Genomic DNA, 10,619 nt, shown 5'->3' with positions numbered 1-10,619 from the left:
TGGAGGGTATTAGTGGAAGAATATTTCTTTTGCCCTCCATCCCATTCCGAACCTGGCGCTGTTTATATACTCCCACGCGATTCGTTTCTGTTCCCCTACTATTCCGATTCCGTTCGCTGTCTCACTCCTTCACTGCTCCATTCTCTCCGTCGACATCCTGTGTAAGTTCTTCCCCTCAGAATGGAAAAAAGTATATATATATACATATATATATATATTTATATACTGATTTTGATGTTTTCTGGACTTGTATAGATTACTTGATTTTGAATTTTTGTTAGAGCTTAGGGAACTCAAAGAATCGAGATCGGCATAAGGGGTTTCTGTTAATGTCTTCGTTTTCATCTGTTTGGTTGGTTTCGAGTTCCTGTTTATGCTAGATTAATCTTTCGGGGTATCTCTAGGATTATTCTTTGTCCCTCTCTTCTTGATTTTGGATATATCCAGGAAACTGCACCATTTCTTTGGTTGCTAAGCTGCAGTTGTTGGTGTTGGCGTTAGAGCAGCAAAGCATCGAGGGTTTTGATTGCTTCATTTCTACGTGTTGCAATTTCAAGAGGCTATTTTGATATCACCCTCTTCTGCTTCTGTTTGCTGTAAATGGACAAGAAGCAGAGAATATTGATTTCTGAGGGGCCTTTTAAGTAATTGCATGTAGGGCCTCAATCCAACGAGCCATTTTTGCCAACGAACTCAAGCTTCTCGCTGCTCTTGTTGACAAGATGGGACTTCGGTTTCTGATCACAAGTGTTGTCTCTTTTGGGTCTCATGGTGATGGTAGAATTGCATGTAATGGATCATTTCCTTCATCGCATAGTACAAGTAGCAGGAGTCGAGAGAGAGGTGAATCCCTTGAAAGCCATCACTTTGCTGCCTCTGATGGTTCTGTCTCATCTATCGGTAGGCCCTCTGGTAGCTTTTAGAATCATCAATTGACACCACTTCCTATGCAAGAGACCAAATTGAAGAGTACCTCAGACTTAAGCTGCAACCTAGACTCATTTTTGTTCTTTTAATTGTGCATTTTGATGTTTGCTCATGACTGTGTTATCTTGTCACCCCAACCATGGCTTCTTTAATGAATTCAAATTCTCAATATAGAGTGCTTTCAGCATAGGTAAGTATGACAATTTCTTTTAGCATCGAGTTTTAAAAGAAAGTTAGTAAATATATAAACTTGGCATCTATATTATCAAACTTATGTCCAGGAGAGACACTAAGGTGTTTGAAACTCAGCATGTTTGGACGATCATAAGGACAATTAGATACAGAGTCAGGAAATGATGTAGGGAGATATATGACATTCTTTGGAAAAGGAAAATCAAGCAAATTTGAGGATGCATTTGTCACATTTCTTTATGGAAATTTCTATTCATTCTGCTTTGCAAGTTTGTTTTTGTGTTGTTGAATCTCGGATTTTGATGATGAAATTAATTGATGAGTTTATGATCTAATCTATGTTTTGAGAAAAGTGATGCAGGACTAACCACGATCATGAAAAGGCAAAACAATTGAAGCAAGAAGAATCAGACGTTGGGCTAGAGTCAAAAAATGCGCATCGGGTCGGAAGAATCGGACGTTGCATTAAGATTGGATATTATGGGAGTCAACATGTCGATGGATTAGGCGATACGCCGAAGGTTTAGATAATGCGTCGGAGGTTCGTCAAGAGTTCGGATGAACAAATGATGTGCCGGACAACTTAGCTTCTTATTTTGTTATTGTTTAAGTCTTAATCATCGTAGTTAGGTCTTAATTTGAGTTAGGTTTGGGTGTAACCCTATTAACTCAATTAGGGGCCAACTGGGCCTGAATTGGGCCTACTGTTTGGCCCATTCAGTGACCCGGAGCCACGTCAGGCGGTGGAACTACCTGAGGCTCGGCCTCTTAGAACTTGTCTAGGCGGTAGTACCATCGGCAGTTAATGCTGTCAGGAGGTGGTACCGTTAGAGCCCAGTCTCCGAGGCTCTGTCAGGCGATCGTACCGCTCAGACTAGCGATAGTACCGTCAGTTGTCAGGGGAGCAGGCGGTGGTACCGCCCAGCACTAGCGGTGGTATCACCAGTACCCCGGAAACCCGGGATGAGACACTTTTTGGCTCCATTTTTGAAGTCATTTGAGGCTTATAAATACTCCACACTTTCCTGCTTGCCAATGCATGAAATTGAGAACAAAAGTCTTGAAATTTTGAGTTGTAGAAGTCTTGAAAAAGTACTAACTGTCTTCCTCCTCTTCCTTAAGTTTTATAATCATTCTAAAAGAGGTGTGAGATGGTTGTCTCCTAAACCTGTGAAAAGAAGAAAGAGTTGCAAGAGGGTAGTTAGTCTTCGTCAATTGAAAGAAGATCGTTAGTGTACGTCGATGACCTTGACATAAGAGGAATCGGAAGTGGACGTAGGTCACGACGACCAAACCACTATAAACTCGGTTTGCATTTACATTCTGCTTTTGATTGCTATTACTCTCTAAGTTAATTGCTTAGTTCACTTACTCCAAGTCAAGCATATTTCAAAACCGACGATTTTATCGAAAGCACTAATTCACCCGCCCCTCTTAGTGTCGAAACGGTCCTAACAGGTGTTCGCTTTCGTTTGCACTAAATTATGTTAAACCAGCTTTCTAGTCATGTGGGCTGCTGAGCATTCTAGTCTCACTTTATTGTTTGATTGACATTTAGTTGGCCGTGAGGGTGAATAGGCATGTTGATATCGAGCTTTCATTAGCATGTTTCTTTTTCTTTCTTATACTGTTATTTTGCAGGTACTTGAAACGTAAGCTTGTTGGTGGTTTCCAAGTACATGAGTATTTGTAGTTAATCCGCCTGATGTGATATTTTTTCCCCTCCAGGTTTCTAGACTTTCTAGATAGTAAGAGGGAAAGAAATGGACGAAAGATGTGTTTTTGGTTATTTTTGTTGTAATTCAAGAATTAGTTGGCTAACTGACAACATTTTACTTTTGCAACTTTGCATGAGCATATCATATACAACATAAGAGCATATATATGTGCTTATACTAACCATGTAAGTTTATATTGTGTTTATGTATTTTCTTTCCTTTTTCTTTGAAGGCACGACATGATGGATTAGATCCTAGATGATGGAAAAGAAACTGTCGCAAGGGTTAAGAAGCAATGGGCGCATGAGGTTCCATAATGAGAATTTGAATCTGGAACCTAAAGAATCTTTAGGGATCCGGATACATACCATCTGACAAACCAGTGATGTTAGTGAAATATGTTCTGATATCATCAACTGAGAGTTGTTTCAGTGAATTACCAGATTCTGCTTCTGGACCCCTGGTCTCATCATGATTAGTGAAGGTATCTGAACTGTAGTGTCATGAGTACAAAGAATATGTTCATCTACTTTTGCACTACAATTTAGACTGACTTTGCTCTGATTCTACATGGACCTTTTGGGCTGAATTACCAGATTCATCATCTGCACCCTGATCTCATCATGGTTAGTGGAGGTGCCTCAACTGCAATGTCATGAGTACAAAGGATATATTCATCTGCTTTTATGCTACAATTTGGACTGACTTTTCTTTGGTTCTCCATGGAACTCTAGGGCTTTCATCCTTTACCAGTTCCTCCAATTCACATGGCAGTTAGTATGAGCCAATATAAATCTCATGTTTCTGCCACTGCAGCTTCTCGATCCTGTGTCCTTTCATGTCAGAGCCCATTCATCCTCTATTCCAGACCACTTTTGTGGAGGTGAAAGACAAAACCATATGGTTGGTTCCACGATTTCTAATAACTGTCTCCATTCAGGTCCACCAGACCTATATATCTGGTCCAGGGCTAAAAAGATGGTGAAGCCAAGTCGCAGATAGGACTGTTAAGACCATGCTTCCCTAGTGGTATTAATTGCCTATGGACTTGAACGGTGAAGTGATTAGAGTGAAATTATTGCAGAAGCTGTTTACTAGGACATATGTGTGCTTCTATATTTTGGTTTTTGGTAATTGGTAATGCTCTACTACATCATTACTTGAAAGCTTGTTAGCATGGAAACATAACTGATGGAGAGGTGCTCATATGGATTATAAGATATCTAGCATCATATCAAATTTTATAGTTGTAAATTTTTCCATGAATATATGCTAAAGTTTTAAAACAAATAAAAGATTGACACAATAAAAAATTAAAGTATAAAATGCATTGAACAAAGTGAAAGTTATGATTGCTAGTTGTAGATTTGATCTACCAAAGTTATTGGGTCGTCAGTGGCACAATGAATAACTGACGTGTCGCCAAGGAGCCTACAAAGCTCAACGATAATTTTTTTTATCATTTTTTATTTATTTATAATTTATAAATATTGTTCTGTTGCAAGATTCATATTTCTCATGTTTGTTTCATAACTGTATAAATAAAGAAGTGATACATAACATTCTATCATTTTCATAATGGCATAATTTACTTTTTTCTTAGTTTTTTATTTATTTATTTTTTTATTTTATTTCCTTCGGTTGTAGCATAATGATGTGATTCGAGGAGTGCAACAGATGATTTATACTACCTCATCTCGAGGTACTTTGTGCATCGTATGTTTCGAGGACTTTGAACAAGGAGAAATAAGAATGTTACCATGTGGTCACCTCTATCACATGGATTGCTTCTGTAAGTGGTGGGACATCGTCGAAGCCTAAAACTACCTTACTTGTAGGTTCTACACGTAAAATATATGAAAGTTAATTAGATGTTTCGGTTAAAAGAATTAGATATAGAGACCGCATATAATCTCTTATAGTTAAAAGAATTACATGCAATCTCTATATCTAATTCTTTTAGCCCAAAATATCTAATTAACTTTCACATATATTACATGTAGAACCTACAAGTAGGGCAGCTTCGGGCTGATAGTCCGTGTAGTAGAGGTGACCGCATGGTAACATTCTTCTTCTCCTTGTTCGAAGTTCTCGAGACATATTATGCACAAATGTACTGCGACGAGGTGGTATAAATCATCTTCAACACTCTTTTGAATCACATTATTATGCTACAACATTGCACGAAGGAAATAAAATAAAAAAATAAACAAATGAAAAAAGTAGATCATGCCAATGTAAAAATGATAAAATGTTATGTATCCCTCCTTTATTTATACAGTTAAGAATCAAACATGAGAAGTGTGAACCTTGCAACGGAACAATATTCGTAAATTATAAATGAACAAAAAATGATAAAGAAAATTGTCCCCGAGCTTTATAGGCTCCTCGGCAACGCGTCAGTTATTCATAGTGCCACTGACTGTTCAGTAGCTTTAGCAGACCAAGTCTGCAGCTAGCAGTCAGAACTTTTACTCTGTTATATGTATTTTGGACTTTAATTTTTTTATTGTATTAATCTTGTATTTGTTTTAAAACTTTAGCATATATTCATAAAAAAATTTTACAACTGTAAAATTTGATATACTAGATATTGTAAATTCTGATGCAACTGTGCAGTTATGTTAGCACGGAAACACAACTGTTAATACATTAGTGGTGTGGATTGTAAAATTTACAATATCATGCACGGATTACCTTCCTGTGAATCCTTCTGCAATGGAGGGTACTTTACAGGTTTGTTTCCACATTATGTTTGTGGTCAGTTTTCATAACTAATGATTATTCATCTTCAGCCTGTTCTTGGTCCTGACGGGAAAATGAAGGAGCCTGAGAGTAATGTGCTTCGTGCATCCATAGAGAATATGCAATATGCTGTCACAGTTGATGTTCTTCATAGGGTGAGACGTTTTTCCCATCCTTCTGTTTATATCTGATCCAGGGCTAAAAAGATGGTGAAGCCAAGTCTCACAGGTAGGATTGTTAAAACCATGCTTCCCTAGTAGTATTAGTTTGCTATGGACTTGAGCAGTGAAGTGATTTGAGTGAAATTATTGCAGAAGCTGTTAACTGGGCCTTATGTGTGCTTCTATATTTTGGTTTTTGGTAGGTGATAATGCTCTACAACATCATTACTTGAAAGTTTGTTAGCATGGAAGCATAACTGATGGAGAGGTGCTGACGTGAATTAGTATTCTACCCAAAAGAACAGGTTTGTCACGCTTGTTATCTTCTATGCATGCCACTTCCACCACATATGTCAGTCCTGGACCATTCTTATTCTTCTCCTGTTCGGCCACGCATTCAACTGTACTGTTAACACATTAGTGGTGTGGATTGTGCGAAGTTGCATCACTATTTCCATTTCTTAGCTGGATATTAATTCAAACATCGCTTGTGACAAGTTCTGCTGAAATCAGGCATTTTCACATTAAACACCAAGGCTGGCAATTTTGCATGCATGAAAGCCTTGGTTTCAAGTATGCCCAGATATAAAAAAAATGTTATGGATGAAGAAGAGAAAACAAATAGACAACTGATAAATTCAGATAAACAATATGTTGTGAAGTTCAAATTCTTGTGAAGGTGGTCCTAAGTATTTGATCCTGATCATTTTCTGTTTAGGATTACACTTTTTTATTATTTTTTGAAAAAAAAAGAAAACAGAGATGTAACAGTGAATTTTAATTGGTGTTGTGGTTGTTACTGGATGTATGATCTTTTGTGCTCCCATGCATGCTGCAATGCAGGCTTCTCCATCAACTGTGGCCTACGTTTTGCCAACTTCTGCATGGAAGCCTTGTACATTTACTGTTCGCCATTGGTTTGTGCAGCCTAAACAGATGTACATTTGGCTTCGTTTGCTCGAGCTCCAAAATCCTTCCACAAATTTGTGTCTTCTTCCTATAATTCTACAGTCAATGCTCCATCATGGACTTATTAAGCTGTAAGTTTTTGTTTTCTTCAGCTGGCTATTGTTGTAGTGTTCCTTTCCGGATATATTGACACCGTACAACCTTTCAATGCTTTCCACTGTTGACAATCCATGTACAGTTTTAGGCTCCAGAATGCAAAACTTGGTGCTCCAGGTTACTGAAGCAACTGAGGAGGAAGAAGCAGGGATTTGGAATCAAGAGTCAAGTTATTGTCACGCAGGCTGTTGCTTGGGCCATGGTTTAAAATGTCACCAGTTCTTGGCTAAGCTGCACTGATGGGAATATTGTTAACTACTAACAAGCAAGTACAATGTTTGCAAGGTTGCTTTACATTTGATAAGCAACACACATGGATTGACAACTTACAAGTGACTGCTAGGGTTTTGGAAGGAAAAGGATGCATTCGAGTTTCTTGGTGGGTACTTGGGACTTGAATTCTCAACCTTCTTTCTCTTAACAAAGTACACAATATAACAAAGGAAAAGGGGCAGGAGAAAGAAATGGTGCCTCCTTTTATTTTCTGGACATGATTGGAGCTCCTGATCATCCATATACAACAGATGTCATTTATGGAGCTTGCACCAAGGGAAAGAACATGAAAGATGAATGGAAGTGGACCTGATCGATACTTATCTTCCACAGGGTACCTTCCATTATTTGTTCTGGCAGAAAGATGCATCTCGTTGTTGCTGCTGCTGTGGATAGACAGGTCAGCTTTACGAGAGAACCACATGGGACGGTAAAGTTCTTGGGATGAATATTTGGCGTGCAAATATATTGTCCCAGTTGAGGTTTTCTGAAACAGGAGACAGGCCGTGCCATTGACAAGAAATGTGGGCGTATGCCTCTGCAGAGCTCCTACTACCAGACACCTACCCCTTCCAAGGAAGACACAGACAAGCATCGATATAGCTGGATTCAGGCCTTCAACTCGAGCGTGCGGTAGTAGGACATCCACACGTGCGCCACGGAGTCTGCAAGCTCGTTGAAGAGGAGGTAACTGCTAAAACTGTTGGGACAGTGGAGAAGCCAATGTGACCATCTCCTATATATAACACTCGTGCTGTGCTGAGTCTTATATGCTGTTCATGAGCTCTCTCTCCATGAATCCTTCTTCTGCGGTGGATAGCCGTTCACCACATGAAGTGGGTGACAGCCACGCTGATGCCACTGCAGAAGGCAACGCATCGGGAGAGACCGCAAATGAGGGCGGTGGTCAGTCGAGCTTTTGTGCTAGGAGTCACTGGAGACCCGAAGAGGACTGCAAGCTGAGAGAACTGGTAGCCCTCCATGGCCCCCAGAACTGGAAGCTCATAGCTGCCAAGTTACATGGTAGATCAGGTAAGCTCCATGGAAGTTGCCTTTTCCGCATTAGTCAAACTATGGCGATGGCTTGTGCTGATCTGCTGCTTTGTGCTTTGCTTGCTTGGTGTGGCTCAAGGGAAGAGCTGTCGGCTGAGGTGGTTCAACCAGTTGGACCCCAGGATCAACAGGAGGGCCTTCAGCGAGGAGGAGGAGGAGAAGCTGATGGCTGCTCACAGACTGTACGGGAACAAATGGGCTATGATTGCCAGGTTCTTCCCTGGTAGAACTGACAACGCCGTGAAGAACCATTGGCATGTGCTCATGGCCAGAAAGTACAGGGAGCAATCAAGTGCTTGCAGGAAGAGGAGGCTCAAAAGATTGGAGGAAGCCACACTGAACACCAGTGGGGAGGAAGGGTCTTACGATTTCCTTTTAGGTGAGTTATGTCTCAGTACTATCATCATCGTCTACATCAGCATTTCCTTTCCTTGTCTTAAGATGAGAAAAATTGATGAGAAGCCAAGTCCTATCGATATGCTTGGCTCGAAATGAGAAGCTGAAACTGATGCCTCTATGCCTTTTTTTTTTTTTTTCTCTCTCTCTCTCTTAGTGATAGATGCCCATGATTTCACTTCTCATCCAGCAACTCCTATCAAGTATAGTTTTCTTGAAGAGAAAAGATAAATGATAATAAGTGATTCCAATATCAACTGGGAGAACATTTTGGCTAGTACTAATAATCTTCTCCCTTGTTTGGTTGGCTCTGTTGCAGGAAGCAATGTCCCTAGTAACACGGGGTTCTGTAGCAACAACAGTGTGTTCTGGGGTGGACCAGCAGATGACTCCTCGAGGTTTCACTCCTCGACCGTCTTGATGACGGCAACATGCTACCACTCTGACATATCAAGAGTTTCCTCTACTGAATCACCACCATTCACCGAGAGCACCAGTGTCTCACCACCTTTCATAGATTTCCTTGGAGTGGGAGCCACTTGCCATGATCCATAAGACTGATGGTCGATGGAGATGCAGCGTATGCAAAGAGATCAATCGACCATTCGGATTGCAGGAAAGAAAAGCAATCGTTCTTCTGATCACATGAAGAGAGAGAGAGAGAGAGAGAGAGAGAGAGAGATTCTTAAAATGAAAAGCTGAGCTTTTCCTGGAAGTACTTTTCTGCACTTCTATGCAAGCACAGTCGCTATTGAGTTCTTCCATGCAACCCAGAACAGAAGGGCCACAACCAATGCATATGGAAATGGCACATTTCTTCTTCCTGATGGCAACATGTCATGACAAGCAATTATGAGTTATGAAATGTCAACTGTTCTTTCAGCACACTAAGCACAAGGTAATGAATTGCTCAAATAAAAATGTTCATGTTCTGGTGGGTTTCTCAGTAAACACCTATGCCATTAGTGAAACTTTGTTTGGCAGATTGTATTCGGTAAAGAACTGTTATTGAGTTTGTGGGAGATGAAAGGCACATCCGCTTCCAAGAATTACATAGAAACAAACCTGCAATTTATGCATGCATGTAATATGTATTTACTCTCCAATTTAGTTCCTGACTTAGATAAGAGATGAACAATATTTTCATCGTATCAAGATTCATCCTCTCGACAAGATCAAAAAAAAAAAAAAAAAATCTTTCTTCCTATTCCATCCAGTTCTTGTTGTTCTAAGTTACGAATTCAAGCACTTCGATCCACGGCCGGCACTTAATGGCTCTGGTTTGGGGTTAGCAGTGTGGAGGTTGCCGATGACAAGCCATGTGAGAACAACTAATGCTTAGTTGTGGAACAGGAACGCAAACTGCACACCATGTCCAACAGTTGACTCTAATCATACTTCTCTTGTTTCTTCCAAGCAGCTTCATGATGTGAAGTCGACGTCGAAGAAAGCGTTCCTAGTTATCTTTCTGCACCACCTCCACACTGCTCCGCTGGGACCTGCCACCCTCTCCCTCGTCCCTGTTGTCTGCAGGAAACATCCTTAAGTAGGAACCTGAGGGACACGGCTGGAAAACCCGTCACTGTTCATCACGATGCCGCATGATTACGCCCCCCAAACCAAACGCTGCACATCTTCTTCATCTCAGCAATGTAAAAACATTAGACTCACGATCACGGTAGGGCGAAACAGACACAACATACCGATATGACACTGGTCGATGGAGAGACCACTGGAGGAGTCGCAAGATGTACAGAGATTCCCCATTTCCTTTATGGAAACTCTTTCCATGCGTGACTCGATCTCTCGATGTGCCAAACATCACGGTTGATCTCTCGCTCTCTCCCTCCTGTTCTTTCCACGCAATCCTCTGGTCCATGCAAGCTCGATGGGGACAACGTGGTACCACTGATCACTGTGACAAGGACCGAGCTTGGACAAAAGGTCAAGACTGTGATGGACCACTGCGATCGAGACCTCGTCAATCATGTTCCATTTTGAGATGGAAAAGGTGAGCGAGAAGACGCATACAAGGATACAATCAATGTGTAGAGCAACATGCGGGCCATGCGAGCACAGGAACGTGAGT

General features: G+C 40.7%; 1 protein-coding gene across 6 annotated transcripts; it reads left to right on the top strand.

Annotated features, from left to right (window-relative positions):
* Positions 1 to 92: 92 nt before the first annotated feature.
* Positions 93 to 9,363, top strand: LOC103970967 (transcription factor CSA-like). Of its 6 annotated transcripts, none has more exons than XM_065173604.1 (9): positions 93 to 161; positions 3,070 to 3,321; positions 3,434 to 3,463; positions 3,572 to 5,810; positions 5,947 to 6,048; positions 6,587 to 6,783; positions 6,891 to 8,113; positions 8,214 to 8,513; positions 8,850 to 9,363. In XM_065173604.1, exons 7-9 carry the CDS (start codon positions 7,852 to 7,854, stop codon positions 9,083 to 9,085), a joined length of 798 nt encoding a protein of 265 aa, XP_065029676.1. In that variant the 5' UTR covers positions 93 to 161; positions 3,070 to 3,321; positions 3,434 to 3,463; positions 3,572 to 5,810; positions 5,947 to 6,048; positions 6,587 to 6,783; positions 6,891 to 7,851; the 3' UTR covers positions 9,086 to 9,363. The 6 variants fall into 6 exon arrangements, with proteins under 6 accessions (XP_065029676.1, XP_065029677.1, XP_018675918.2 ...); XM_065173605.1 differs by having other exon boundaries at positions 3,434 to 5,573; positions 5,633 to 5,810; XM_018820373.2 differs by lacking the exon at positions 3,434 to 3,463 and having other exon boundaries at positions 5,633 to 5,810.
* The last annotated feature ends 1,256 nt before the right edge of the window (positions 9,364 to 10,619 follow it).

The sequence above is a fragment of the Musa acuminata genome, chromosome BXJ3-11, assembly GCF_036884655.1.
Source record: "Musa acuminata AAA Group cultivar baxijiao chromosome BXJ3-11, Cavendish_Baxijiao_AAA, whole genome shotgun sequence".
NCBI classification, from domain to species: Eukaryota; Viridiplantae; Streptophyta; class Magnoliopsida; order Zingiberales; family Musaceae; genus Musa; species Musa acuminata.
The sequence above is the reverse complement of the archived record's forward strand: the minus strand, read 5'-3'. Positions and strand labels throughout refer to the sequence as shown.